At 28.1% G+C, this 15,219-nt stretch overlaps 2 protein-coding genes across 3 annotated transcripts in view; both read right to left on the reverse strand.

Annotated features, from left to right (window-relative positions):
- eIF1A (eukaryotic translation initiation factor 1A) overlaps positions 1 to 3,368 on the reverse strand; it is a 5,964-nt gene extending 2,596 nt beyond the window's left edge. The window contains exons 1-5 of the mRNA XM_014417697.3: positions 3,228 to 3,368; positions 2,569 to 2,714; positions 2,213 to 2,296; positions 610 to 713; positions 402 to 534 (exon numbers count right to left, since the gene is read on the reverse strand). Coding sequence (XP_014273183.1) covers positions 402 to 534; positions 610 to 713; positions 2,213 to 2,296; positions 2,569 to 2,584 — 337 coding nt within the window. The 5' untranslated portion in view covers positions 2,585 to 2,714; positions 3,228 to 3,368. The remainder of the gene's footprint in view (positions 1 to 401; positions 535 to 609; positions 714 to 2,212; positions 2,297 to 2,568; positions 2,715 to 3,227) is intronic.
- Positions 3,369 to 8,228: 4,860 nt separating this feature from the next.
- The window catches only part of LOC106678875 (protein dopey-1 homolog), a 46,364-nt gene continuing 39,373 nt past the window's right edge, over positions 8,229 to 15,219 (reverse strand). Inside the window, exons 26-33 of one of the 2 annotated variants that reach the window (XM_024360664.2) lie at positions 14,735 to 14,900; positions 12,589 to 12,800; positions 12,328 to 12,480; positions 11,467 to 11,662; positions 11,215 to 11,334; positions 10,892 to 11,000; positions 9,999 to 10,201; positions 8,229 to 9,560 (exon numbers count right to left, since the gene is read on the reverse strand). In XM_024360664.2, the coding sequence (XP_024216432.1) occupies positions 10,016 to 10,201; positions 10,892 to 11,000; positions 11,215 to 11,334; positions 11,467 to 11,662; positions 12,328 to 12,480; positions 12,589 to 12,800; positions 14,735 to 14,900 (1,142 nt within the window). In that variant the 3' untranslated portion in view covers positions 8,229 to 9,560; positions 9,999 to 10,015. Of the gene's footprint in view, positions 10,202 to 10,891; positions 11,001 to 11,214; positions 11,335 to 11,466; positions 11,663 to 12,327; positions 12,481 to 12,588; positions 12,801 to 14,734; positions 14,901 to 15,219 lie in introns of both variants that reach the window. The other variant, XM_067049418.1, reaches the window with a different exon arrangement.

The following is a 15,219-nucleotide window of genomic DNA, read 5'->3' on the forward strand; positions in this document are numbered from 1 at the left end:
TGTTTTATTTTTTATAAGATTTTATTTCAAAATCTAATACGTATTTTTTATAAATAAAAATCAATGGGCTACTCCTTCCATCAATACTATTTTTAAGAAAAAGATAATTCTTTAATTTTTTTTTTTTTTAATAAAAGCTGTAGTTTAATCCTTCATTCAAAACATGTCCCAAAATATAATATTCAACACGAAATCATGAATAAATCATTTTCAATATTAAACCCGATCAGATATACCCTTTACCCCTCTTTTCTTTGACCATATACAAACTAAAAGTGCTTAACCATGAAGAAATAATGACCTTAGTGACACTTGGCGGATCCAAAACATGACCCACTTAATTTCTTCCCTTTATTTGAAGCTAACAGAAAATAAATTAAAAAGAAAAGTTCTATAAAAACCTGTTTCTGGGAATTCTCCGTAGGTCTTAAGATTTCTAGCTTCATCTGGTGTATATTTTTGAATTACATCGGCTTTAGTGTCTTGATAATCTCGTAACCCAATTAAAATAATATCTCCTTGATTGATCCATACCTGCAATAAAAATAAAGCAATTAAAACTGAAGCAAATTAAATATAACCTTTATACACACACCATATTATAATTACCTTTTTCCTAAGTTTGCCTCGAATATGGCACAACCTTTTTACACCATCAAAACACATTGCTTCTAGACGACCATTACCAAGCATCTTAGTAACTTGTGCATATTCTAAACACAAAAGCATTTTAATTATTAATTTTAATAAAACTATGAAAATAAGCCATTAAAACAGAAAAGAAATGCTTTAAAGAGAAATGCCTAATAATTAATTTCAACGAAACCATCAAGATGGTAAATTGAATTATCAAAAACTACTTATAGCACACTTAAGTTATTGGTGGACAAGAAAATGTAACTTGGAATAATATAAAATAAAATAAATATGAAATTTCAAAACATGATGTAAAATTTCAAACATTACATTTTATTACATTACCACACTCTAAAATGATCACGAAAAAAAAAACTGCATTATTATGATTTACTTCTATAACTTACAATAATAAGTATATCACGAAAAATAGGAATATGATTAAGATAAAAATCTATTTAAAGGGAAGATATACAAGATAAACATTACAAAGTCAATGACCTATAGTAATTTGTAAAACCAATCTTGAATGCAGTACACAAGAAATAACTTTAATTGTGTGATTAGAGATGTTTGAGAATTTTTAACATCAAAGTAAATTTCAAAACAGGAATTTCTACAATTGTTTAATTTCATTAAAAAAACTAAAATAAATAAATTAAATGATACAGAATGAGCAATTCTTTAATTAATATCACTTTAGGAAAATCATAACTTTACATTAAACCGAAAGAAGTACTTTCTTATTTCCAAATCGATAATTCAACTTTTCATAAAACTATTGAAATAAGAAAATTAGGTTGGAATTTATAAAACAATAAATAGCACGATGGCTTCGGAACTACCCTCAGTAAGGTTTAGAGTATTATTATAAAAACATATTCTACACTTACTTTAATATAAACAAAAACTAAGCAGTCAACAGAATTCTACAATAAATAACATGTATTTTATTCATGAGATTTAAAGCATAAATAAGACTTCTGAGTAAAAACTATTCCCATTATAAATTATATCAGGAAAATGTAATATGTAAGTAAACAAAATACTACCATGGTGATCAAATTATTAAACTGAAGTAATCTAGCAAGAAAACACTAAGCTATATTTAAAAAATACTTCAGACAGAAAGCTTCAAATTAAGTCACCTCAAATGTAAGCAACACTTTTACACTAGTGATTTTAAACACATAATATGAACCTTAAATAATAATCGAAGTATTTCAACATCAGGTACATCACTTTCTGATTCTGATTGTTAATAAGCAACCAACACTGCCTGTATTGCCCCACCCAAGTTTAGAATTTGAGCACTGTCCTTTCAAACATGAAATAATAGACACAGTCTGCACTGAATTATACACCATGAATTAGATTGACATAAATATGTCGTATTGTAAACATTATTGTAGAACAAAGGTTATGAGTAAAATATCACTCGGAGCACATTAACTTCACAAAGAGAAATTACTCTCACTTTTAAATATAGCGCTCAATATTACCAAAATTTTCATCACTTAACAAATACCTAAATGCAGAAAATAGTCTTATTTCTTTATTGCAACACATTACCAACCTTGTCCGTCTTCTTTAAAGACCAATTCCCTCTTCTCTGTTTCATTTTCATTTTTTCCTCTCCTACGATTCTTACCTCCCTTTCCTAAAAAAGAAAATCATCTTAATAAAAAATATCAAACCAAATCAAGTTAGGTTAGATTACTACATAACATCCTTATATCTCTTATTACAATAACAAATGGCATAAACAACAAAATTTAAAGAAAATAGTGAATGAAAGGTTGGAAAATACCCTAATAAGTGTTTATTGAGTAATAATAACAAATAAACTAATGATGTGGAATCGATAATGAATAATTACAAAAGAATAAAATATAAATTTACTATTTTACCATTAAACTAATGTTAACCTACCTTTATTCTTCGGCATAATTTAGAAACTGTCGATATTCTAAATCCCAAAAGTACTAATTACTCAAAATATGGTGCACAAACAAGAACTCATTCCGAACCCATGAGTTAGAGGTTGTTTCCATTATCTGTAGTAATACTCCGAAAATCTAAATCAATCATAAATTATTAGATTACGGTAATCATAAAAAACAAAATACCATGATATTGACATTATAATGACAAACTGCAGATAATCAGTCAGAAGAAAATTATAATAGTAATTAACTGAACAGATTCATATGACATATATAACATTTATAAAAGGCAGTGGACTAAACCCGCGTTTTGTTTTTAATTATGATTTGAAAAATTATAATTGGAACTTGACATATCAAGAAAGTTATGTTTCACAATTGATTACATGTAATAAAATAAAATAAATTTTATTATATATTTTAAAACTCACCTTCTTGTACATGTCATTACTTTTCTCATAGCTTTTTAGAGGGATATGTTTTATTTTGGGACGTATTTGAAAATTACCATTATGGCAGTGGTTATTTTATATAACATTAGCAGTAGTTATTTTATATAAACAGTATTACGTAAAATTTGAAATTGAAGTAAATAATTTTTAACTTAATATGTAATATAGTATAATAAGAAGGAATACTAGTCACCTTCATCCCAGAATTATATCCAACGTACGAGTTTTTTAGCTTCATTTTTCTTTCATTCTTCTATATTCATCATGAAACAAGAAGTGAAAACTTGTTATTTTATCATGACTATATCACATGTTCTATTTCTCTATTTTACAAGTTTATTTTGAAAGTACATATGCGCCGTTAGGAGCAAACGTGGTGTAAATCGTTCTGTTGTCATTAAAATTAATTTTTATAAAAAATAATTGTTTAGTAAATTACTAAACACACTGACTTCAAATACTTTAAATACTAAGATATGCTTGTTAACAGGGAAAAAAATACAGTTATTCTCACTAAAAACTTTATATTACTTTCCATAAAGTTTATAAAACCGAACAATTCCAAGTTATAGTTACACAACATCTGCACTGAACATCTCATATATAAAGTACAAATTTAATATAGTATCACTAAATTATTAATAATTTTACTTATAATAAATGATGTATTATATTATTTGAAAGATACCAATGTTTCATAGATCATTAATACATACAATGTAATAAAAATATACACATATTTATTTTACGATCCTATTGCATATTTTAAAAATTAAATATTTTTTATCGTGTCTTGCATAATTTAGTAAATGATTAAAGCATCATAAAAATATTTACAAATAAGCTATAAAAAATATAATGAATTTTATATTAATAATGTCTAAATGAAAAAATATTTATCGGATTCTTGCCTAATAACAGTCTGATGAACAAAATAAGAATAATGAAGAGAATGAAATAATGCTTTCTAAATCATCTTATCGAATACAAAATCACTGCATGGTCTTTTTTTTGTAGATAGATTTATTATTAAAATGTAACTCATTTTTGAAATCCATTTGTTTTATCATTTCTTTTTGTAGTTTTCGTCGGTAATTCATTCTAAAAAAATGTCCCCTCTATACAGCCACGACTGGGGCCTAAGTTCCTCTCTTCTCATCAAAGATAAGTTCACGATCTTTCAATGGGGCACAAGGTCTGTGTAGAACAGATTGGGAAGTTGCCATATCATAGAAATATTGATACTCCTTTTTGATAAAAAACTTTAACTAAAATATAGATTCCCAATAGTATCGAATAAAACTACTTCCACCCAGGATAAAACGCAAGTATACTCCGGGAATAATTGATGAAAAGTATCGACACTTGAACATCAGTATCGTATCGAGTACTTAGTGTCGATACTGGTATCACAAATATCAGACAGGAGCTATCAGTAACATTAAAGTATTGAATAGAAAGTATCGTTTGAAGTAACGCAAGTATCGGACCAAAAATAAGCAGGGTATTGGAAGTATCAAAACGTCCCTGGGAACAGGTTGTTGTCCTTGGTCAGGGGCTAAGAGAATACTTTCGCTCATGAATTTGGTCCTCAATGCCTCAGATAGTGTAACAACGGTACAACTGCGGCATAAGCGATCAATATCGTTTCTACAAGCACAGAAAGCACTCGTGCCCCTTGAACAATTGAGGGACATAGTAATCCAGAAGAAGCCACCTTGTGTCCAACCGTGACATAAAGTTGAGATATAATATTTCGGAAAGGTCACCCACAGCCGGCTCTAAATACAATATCTAATATTAATATTATAATATTCAATATCGATGATTAAATATTAATTTAACTGGTATCTGTCAATATAAACACCGATGTCTGCTTTTCATTTTGAAGCTGTCATTAGACGGTTGGGTAAACCAGTTTCGATTATCAAACCCACTGCCTTTCTGGACATTATTTATTTGATATCAATATTTCGATACACCAGAAACAAACATTGGAGAAAATATCATCACTTGAACAAAACGATATGTTTTTAATTATCTCTGGTATTTCCTGGTGGCTGGAAGCAAAGGTAATCCCTGAGTCGATGTTAGCCTATACTTCTGATGGTGGGAATTCATGTTCAGGTTCCAAGCTAGGGGCACATAACTAAGGATATCCAAAACAACTCTGTTTTAAATAGTTATGCCCAGATCAGGCCTGTCTAATCCTTCTATGCTGAATTTTATTGTCAGAAATAAGCATTATACGAAACTGAACGTACTGATGGCTATGGTGTCATCAAACCCTTAAGACACTCCTACACGACTTACTATAATTAGGACTAGTGTCACTCTACTTCTGAAGTATCTCATACCAAGGTAGTTGACAACTTCCCTCGGGCATATCGGTTTTTCACATTTATTCCGAGCAATAGCATTGGCTTTATCTTTCACTGGCTAGTTACATCCAGTATGAAAACCTGTCTCCACAGTATCTTGTTCGTAGAAGGTATCTCGAATCTTCACTATCTGGTCCAGGAGGTTCCTTCTTAAGCTATATACGTTGCTGAGAGTTTCATACTTCACTTTCGAAGTGGGCTTAGTCCCCACAGGTAATCGAAGGTGGAGTTTTTATCAAACAGAAAAATCATAACGTAGCTTTCTGTAGTCTCTTCTATACCACAGCGTACTCTCAGGATGATATTTACAGTACCACCATATTTTATGGCTCGATCTTGATGTGTCTGCTCCAAGGCGGGACCACCAGATTCTCAAGTATCTTGCTCATTTTAAGAATATAAATAGGCCAGTATGCAAAGTCGTAAAAAAGTGAAATCACATTTAAGGCAGGTGTATGCCTGGAACTTTACCGCAACTTTTTCGTTAAAATCGACCCAGTGGGAATGGTACTAAACATAATTTTTTTTTAGGGTTTTCTCCAAAACGGCTGAAATAGCCATTATCGTTATGATTTCTCCTCATTGAAATAGCTCCAATGTCTTCTTTTCAAATTGGCTCCCAATAAAGTAATTTTAACTTTGCCTGTTATAAGTAATTAATCATCTCACATTTTTATTAGCAATCAATAATGGATATATATAAACATGGAAAATATTTGATAATTAACTTGGTGAATAATATTCAAATGGTCTGTCTCATCAACTGACCTATAATTATTAGAAGATAAGTTTTTAATTTATATTATGTCGATTAAAAACAAATATATTCTTATTCTTTACTGTGTTTGAAATTTCATCCAATGTATTTTTTTTAAATTCTATAAATGGGAGATAAATAGCTTGTGGAATGGTTTATTTGATGGCCTTTAGTTCTTGGAAATGAAGTTTTTGGATATAAAGATTTGCTTCCAGAAATTACTACACATTTCTTCTTCTTTAATTTTTTTTTAATGTGCCTGATAGATGACTACCTATAAAATTAAAAAAGTTAACCATCTTAAAAATATACCACTCTCCCCATTGGTATTTATTTAAGGAAACTCAGCCATCATAAAATGTATTCTGGAACATAAACCACCTTCTGTTTTAGACATAAATTCAACTGCAGATTGAGTTAAAAAAAAATAATAATAAAATAGTAAACAAGTGGTAAGTTTGGCTTGCAAAGAGATTTGTCAAAATAATTTTTTTTTTTGAGTTCTCAAAAAAAGGGTTCAATACCCTCTAAAATTTTTGGAAATTTTATTTTCACTGGGTTATAACAATGGCATTCGCCTTTTGAATGCATCGTGATATTGATATTATTCTTTAACTAGTGAAACAGATTATAAGACTAATTCACATTGGGAAATTTTTTGATCAAAGGTGTTCTGAAGATGTAAACACCCAACAATTATTAACTGATTTGCATGCAAACGGTGCAAAAAAATCCTAAATAACAAAATTGTTTCAGAATTCAATTTCCCATTAGAACCAAGCATCATGATTGAGGTATTATCATCATGATGGCCATTAAAATCTCCTTGGCCTGTTGAAGAAACTCAAATTTTAATGATGGATGTTTATAGGAAATTGGTATCTAAAACAATTTTGTTTCATAAATTTCGATTTTTAGACTATTTAAAACTGTAAAAAAATTGTTTTCGGTGATTTACTCTTGCAGGGAGCCTCTGATAAAAAAAATTCCCAATATGAATTCATCTTAAAGTCTGATTTTCTATGATAATACGTTAAGAGAAAAAGTAACCTATTCTATTAGAAATTCCAGTCAAGTAGAAGAACTGGACTTCAGAAAATTAACATCTTGAAAAAGGTAACTACATGCCATTGTTATGGCCCAGAGAAATTCAAATCATTCCCCTAGAGGTTAGAAGAGTGAACAGATTAATGGTAAACCCAGTATATACAATTATAACTAATATAGTAGCTTTGTTTTTTGATTGACTCCATGAATCTCTAGTCCGTAGTCAAGTGTCTTTTGTTATGATATTTCAATTTATAAAAATATTTGAAAAATTAATAAAAACAGCAAAACAAAAACAAGATATATCCTTTAATGGTTCAATAATGCAGAACTTTGGTTTCTAAAATTTTGTTTAGCTCTCTGCCATTTCAACACGTATTAGTCATCTTCCAGTAATAAATATACAACTTTAAAATTGAATAATATATGATTCGATTATTATAAACATATTCATTTTGAACTTTAAATATTAATGGAATAACTTTTGTTTTATTTATGAAAATTACTAACTACCAGTCTTCTCAAATTCTTACATTTAATGTTGATACTATCAATTTTCTGTAGTACCATTGAAAATTAAAATTTTAATTATTCATTTTAAAATGTAGATAAAACATAAATTAATGTATACATTTTATTTTTGCCATAAGACTAACAAATTGAGAAAATAACATACACTATCATACAAATGTGTGATTTCTTAAAAATCAAAACAAGTATTAATATGACAAAAGTTTCATGTTAAGTAAAGGTTAGATTTAATTAGAACCATGTTCTTCCTAAAATTAGGTTTTTTAAGGTTAAAGTAGGAATATTGTTTTAACCATGAATGCCTTAGTTAAAGGTCTACAAGAAGCTTCCTAGCCCTCACTCACATTATTACACATTTTATTACATGGAAATCTATCCAGTAATAATTAAACTAAATTACAGAAAACAGATTAAAAAGGAAGTCACAACTAATCGGATGAGTTCCAACTAAAAGAAAGGGTTAAAGAAAAAAAAAAAGTCAGAAGTAACATTGTATTACATACTTATAGACAAAAATGTTTTGGAAAGTAAACTTAGTGTAATAAGTTAAACATTTTGACAGACTTGCTTCTGTGTTACAATGATCCTAAATTATTCAAGTGTTGTTTAAAAAAATATATATGTGTATATACATAAGATGCAGAGATAAGAACAACTCATATTGACATAATCATTTATTTGTTCAATTATTTAATTTTAACAAATTAAATCGTAACAATACTTTGTACAAATAAAATCACAATATTGTAGGTGAATATTTTAACATTTCAAATAAATTGAGTGGTTTTTTGATATATCACAATAAGTATGAAAAAATATATTCTTCACAAATTTAAGCATATCATTATCAAAAAGACCAGTCGAAATAATTATATCATTGCTTAATTCATAAATAATAAAATGAGAAGTGCATGTTTTAAACATCAGCATACTTCATTTACTAAACAATCAAATACATTCATCCAACACAAAAAATATCAATGACATTTATTCTCAAATATTGTAAATTAGACTAGGTAAAGTCTATACAAATATTTATCCATATAATTTTTTTTTTTTTGTGTATATTTTTTCAACGTGATTTTAGTCGTTGCACTCATAATTAACAAGTAACGAAACCTTAAATCTACTAAAGTTTTCATAAAGATAAAAACAAAGAAGTGAAATAAAATTTATGGTAACAACATGGAAGATTTATGGAAGACAACTAAAAAGAAAAAGCAACAACAAACAAAACCTAAGTTCATAAATTCCGATAAAGCTTCAATCACTGATAGTGAAGTATAAAATAATAATCTTAATGATTATGAAAATAAATAACGGAAATTATCACTATAATAAACAAATGTACAACTGGTTATGTACAAAATAATAATAATCATCAGGAATGTTCTTTTTGTTCTTTTAAAACTATGTACATTACTTTCATATAGGCACTTTTAATATCCTTACAAATTTAAGATTTACAATATATACATATGTTTATCTTGATACAATAAAATATAACCCTTTTTTATTTTATATATAAGGCAACTTTAAATTTAAAATAATTTACTTACAAGAAAATGAATAAATTCTCAGAAACTAAAAATGAAAACCGAAAACATATAACATTATAGTTTACATTCTACTGATGAGAAAATTGTATTTCTCAAGGGTCTTAAAAAAAAAATTAAAATACTTTTCCTTTACGAAATACCATACATTGTTGCTCTCTATATGCTATTAATAATTGGTAAAAATCAACAAATTATGTCATGAAGTATAATATGATACTTTTCCTTCAATCCAGTAATTAAGTTCTGGAAAACTTTAAAAAACAAAAGAAATTTAAATAGGAATTAAACTGAGTGAATAGCATAATTCTGAAAACTAAAATGAAAAAAAATAAAAATATTTAGGCTAAATTTCTACTCATTTGAAACATCAATATCATATGATTATTAGCAAATATAAGCTTCCTCAAACTTGTATATGAATGAAACTCTTAATTGCCATTCACATTAATACTGTTTTCATAAAAATAAAATCAACTGATATAAAAAATTGTTATTTTAAAATCTAATCACTATTATATAAATCCCTTTATATTTTTTTCTTCCTTTTTTTTTTGTTAGTTTTGACAATAATGACAAAAAGAAATTTCCTAATAGAAAAAAGTACAATGTAAGTGTTCTTAGGTAACATACACCTTGAAGGAAAGAGAAATAATAATAAAATATATTAATTAATACTACTTCCTCGTTACCTATAAAGATTGTCCAGCTATCGCCCAGGAGGCATTACATCGAGAAAATCAAGTTCTAAGTTGTGCTCTAATTGAGTTACAGACAGAGGTGTATATTTTCCTGTACTTAATGCTGTGAAGAATGGATATAAGTCCTCAAGACTTTTAACTTTCGTGCATGTCGGAAGTAGGGGAGTAGGTAAAGCTTCTAATTTTTTTCCATACTAGAAAAATAAAACAATAAGTAGAACACATTAAAAAAAAAAAAATCCATAATTGAGAAATAAAAATTGAAAGAAATTAAAAAAATGAACATTTTTCATAAAAGATGCTCCACAACTCTATTATCCTAAAATATATATAAGGTTTGGTTTAGTACCTCAAAAATACTTTTGAGCTTTTTATTCAGCAATATACTCGTGAGAGTAATTATTTTATTTTTAATCAATTACTGATTAAATTGTTTAACCTTATGGCTTCACCCACCATGGGACCCACTCTATATATAATACTATATATAAACCCTAATTGTTTCTATTATTTTTAAATAACATTTTTATTGTTGGTAAGCACTAACAAAAACCACTATTCAAGTCCTGAAGTTCATACAACAATTATAAGTTCTGTAATTTTATGTCTAAAATTAGTCGTACTTCACAATTAAAATTTTTCTTTTTTTGGTGGAAAATTGTAGATTGATCTCAATTTTTAGTTTAGTTTTATAAGTACGATTAAGTATTATTTTTGATTTTTAAAAAAAAATTATTTACTACAAAGTGATTTTGTCTAAAATGTTTCTAAAATTTTTTCCCCATTAACGTATTGAAATGTTCATTCAGGTTTTAGTTTAAAAAAAATAAATAAATTATTACTCCTGGACTAACAACTGGTGAATGGAATAAACTAATAATTACCTTTTTGCCCATGAGTTGGGCAATCCTAGTAACGTGTGGTACAAAATCAGGACTTGCATTACTATTGTTTGATGATGTAATATCACCTCCAACAAAAGCCCATCGATACCTAAAATAATACACATTTATAATCAACAATTTAATAGTAATCATCCATACATTCCAAAATACAAATTATACTATATGGAAACTAAAATAAATCTTGTGATTATTATATTAAACGTGATTTTATGCATTTGGATATTAAAAACCATCCATCTAAGTCAAATGTGCATAAAATGTGACTATTTAAACATAACCTCTACAATAAAATTAAAACATACATTTGAAACTGGGGTAGCCTGTCAGCCGGTAGTTGAACGGCAAGGAAAAGTAAATTAGCAGCCGCCAACTGGAGTTGAAGCCATCCCATCGAAAGCAAACCATTACCGTCATATTCCTTCCTGTAAATTAATAATTTTATAAAAACTTCGGAATTGAGAATAATAAATATTAAATTAATTATTCCTGCTCCGTTAAAAACAGTTCAGCTACATAATATAAAATTCACACTAATAAATGGAAAGAATGCTAACCGCATTTCTTCACTCTCACTCAACAGATCCTCTTCGATGTTCATCAAAACTTGAACCAATTCGCTGATAATTGTTGGCCATAATGGAATGATATGAGCTGGAGTCATTCTCAAAAGAAGGACCCTAAGGCATAGAAAAACTTGGGCTTCTAGTCCTGGTACAATTTGTGGCATCTTTATACAATCAGATAATCTTTCTGAAAATTAAAATAAATTTTAATATGATACATAAAATTGAAGACTGTTTAAAATATTTATAATTGGTAAAGAGCAGTAATTCAAAAACTTTTCAAGTTTTGAGTGATGAGAACTAGCCCATAAGTATTGAAGGAGTTAAGTACTAGTAGGTATGCTTGCATTTCAATCGAATTACATAAAATATCTATTACGTATACCAATATTAATATAATCATAAATGACCACATAATTTGAGTAGTCCAGAATTAAAACCTGTTAAGTAAACTTTACACACAATAATTTTATTTGAAAAAAGTGTAAAAGCTTATTTACCAATGGCTTTAAAGTAATAGATAGAAAACTTCATGTACTGATCGAATAATTTATTATATTGAAAAAAGACAATAACAAAAATGATGTTTAGAGTGAATCGAGTTTGATGAATTATTTGTCTGCTAATAAGTTTAAAAAAAAAAAAACTAAGTGCTTGGAATAGTGAGTTTTCAAAGACCTTTTTTGATTCTTGAAGCTACCAACAGATAATACATTAAACTTGAAGATTCATTCAAAGCTTTACTTCAGAAATAAAATATTGCAAAGGGTTGCATTATGTTTTTCAATGAGTAAATTATAAAAAAAAAATAAATAAATAATGGAAACATCAATTTAATTTAATATACAATACCTTGAATTTCTTTTATATGAGAGCAAAATTGATCAGTGTCACTACAATAAATCACAAATGCTAATCGTTTCAACAACTGTGCTCTTTGCTCGTTTTCTTGATCTTTACTGGAGAATATATTAAGAGAATTTGTTGGAGCCACCGATATTCTGTCTGAAATAAAAAAATAAAATAAAATCAGGTTAAATACAATTAAATCGCATTGAATAAAAAAAGAAAATCTATCAAAAATGAATTTTTATTTTCAAAGAGATGAATTACTCATAAGCTCCCTGAAGGTTGAGTCTTCCTGAGACATTAAATTATCTACGATCACACGCCAGTGCTGTAGAGATCTCAACTCCATTTGAAAAAATGCAAGGTCAAAAAATAGTTCCATTGCATCCTTCTTCCAAGCTTTCCTGGTGTACTGATAAGAACTGAGGTTTGCCAACAATTGTGAGCATGCATAATAACTTCCTGCATTCCTCGGTCTAGAACCAAATTTTAATTTAAAAATTAAAACAGCCAGGATATAATTTTTCAAAATCTTAATTTAGGTTTTTTTAGACTAAACCGCAACAACTTCTTTATTGAAATTGATAATTAATTATCCAATTCAATGTTCCCTTTTAAACTGTATGAACTCTATTCCATTTTCAGATTTAAAATGGAGCCTTCATGACTCATACTGAGGAGGCGTATAAAACTCTCTCATAAAAGAGTACAATCAAGACAAGTAAAATTGTATCTGAAAATTTTTACTCAACACCGTAATAAAAACTAATATTGAACATAAATACTGAGTTTTACGATTTACAATTTTTTTTTCTTATTCACTAATTAAGGCCGATGAAGTATAGTATTCAGTAAAAAAAAAAAGATTATTTCAAACTCTTATATGACAAATATTTCAGAATCCTATAAGGCCAAAAAAAAAAGTTTTAGTATAACATGATGTCAAGCTAGCTCAATATTAACTTACTTCTGATTTTCTATTAAAACCCTTCTACTTACTGTTGAAATAGAGAAATGAATTTTTGGGGATGACAGACTATGGCACTACTCTATTTGGTAAAAAGATACAAATTAGTGAAGAAAAATAAAATTATGATAAATAAGGGAACACAAGGGGAGGATTTTCGGACAAACCTCCTCTCGCAGCTTTTTCTTCACATTCTTGTTATGGTATTGTGAATGAGAGGTATCAAATTGTTCACTTTTTTTTCATCTTCATTAATAATGATAAGAACATGAAATTTAATTATGATCACGTTGCCATTCAAACAAACTTTAAGTGAACCTGGCCAGTTGTAGACTACTTGAATGAACCTACAATACTTTCAAATACATGGCATCCCACTTTAAATAACTTGCTGCATTCCCTAAAGGCAATCAGCAGTTCAGAAGAACATATTTAATTTTTGGAGAAGTTTGTCGGGGGGTGCGGTCAGCAAAGAACAACATAAATAAACAAAACCATATACAATAAATAAATAAATATGGTTTTGTTTATTTATGTTGTTCTTTGCTGACAGCAACCCCCGACAAACTTCTCCAATCATTAATCTACGGTCAACTATCTACACCTCATATTTAATTTTTGTTTCTACTTTTATTGGATTCCACTTTTTGTAGGATGTGTTTCTATTATAACTACTGTATCGATTTCAATCAACTCTGTTCAATTTTAATCGGACTAACTGAAGTCAATCATCATGGGGACCTTATAAAACATTTCCTATTTAAAGGGTTCCTCGTTCTTCTCATTTATAAAATAAATTTTAATGAAACCGCTATTTTTTGTAAAGTTTGATCTTTTAGATGATTTCTAACTATGATGCAACTTTTTTTTTTTTTTTTATATGAGCTTTGTCTAAAGTTTTTTTGATGTATTTAATTCTGCTTAGAAAGTAATGGATAGTTGACTTGCCCCTGATGATAATTCCAAATATTACTTTTTCTGAATCAAAGTAATAAAAAATAAAAATAAAGTAAATAAGTTGATTATTAATATTTTTTATTAAATCAGCAATTGATCATTAATTTTACTTCAGCTGTTTTAGCCATGAAGATGCCCTACACAGGAGTGGTTTAAAATGAAAAAAAATCTGTTTACTTTTTTCTAGTTTTTAATTACTTCTTGACTCTGACTGTTTTCTAAAAAATAACTATCATTTGCGATCCTATTTGATTTTAATTTTCATAAAGATTAAATAAATCATCTAATCACTAGTGTTGACCAGACTGTACCCCAAGAATATTGTTTTTATTCAAAAATCAAACTCATCCTTCGCTGCATACACCCCTCCTTTACTTGTCACAGGACCGACTTATTTCTTGTATATTAAACATAAATTAAAGTATTTAAAAAAATATGTGATATGAATATCAAGTAAATAATGAAAATTAGTTACTTTATACTTACGTATGGTTCCTAAGGTATGGTGTAACATTGTACATCAAATTTATGAGAAGTGTAACAACTCTTTCCTTTTCTTGGTTTCCAAATGCAACGTCCAGCAATGGTGCCAATAACTGAGCTAATACTGTTAAAGCTCCAACACTGTATTGTGTTACTGAATTTCCACCATCTTTAAATTTTGAATAAATATAAATATAATAGAAAATTAAATTAAATTAATATAAAATACATATGAAGGGTTCAGAGGAAAAACGAATGAGGTTCCATATTTTTAGAGTTTGAGTAAATAAATTATTTATTTTAAAGTGAAACCATACAGCAATGAACTATGAGGAAAATACAATATTATATGAATGAGTCTTCGAATAAGCCTCCCCTTCAAACACTTCAACAGATATTAGATCAAATCTTTTGCATAACAATCCTTATCAAGCCACTCCCAGCATTGACACAGCTCTCGAAAGCTTAGAAAGCTCAAGCACAAGGTT

Source organism: Halyomorpha halys, unplaced genomic scaffold (genome assembly GCF_000696795.3).
Source record: "Halyomorpha halys isolate HHAL.00 unplaced genomic scaffold, Hhal_1.1 Scaffold165.1, whole genome shotgun sequence".
Taxonomy (NCBI): domain Eukaryota; kingdom Metazoa; phylum Arthropoda; class Insecta; order Hemiptera; family Pentatomidae; genus Halyomorpha; species Halyomorpha halys.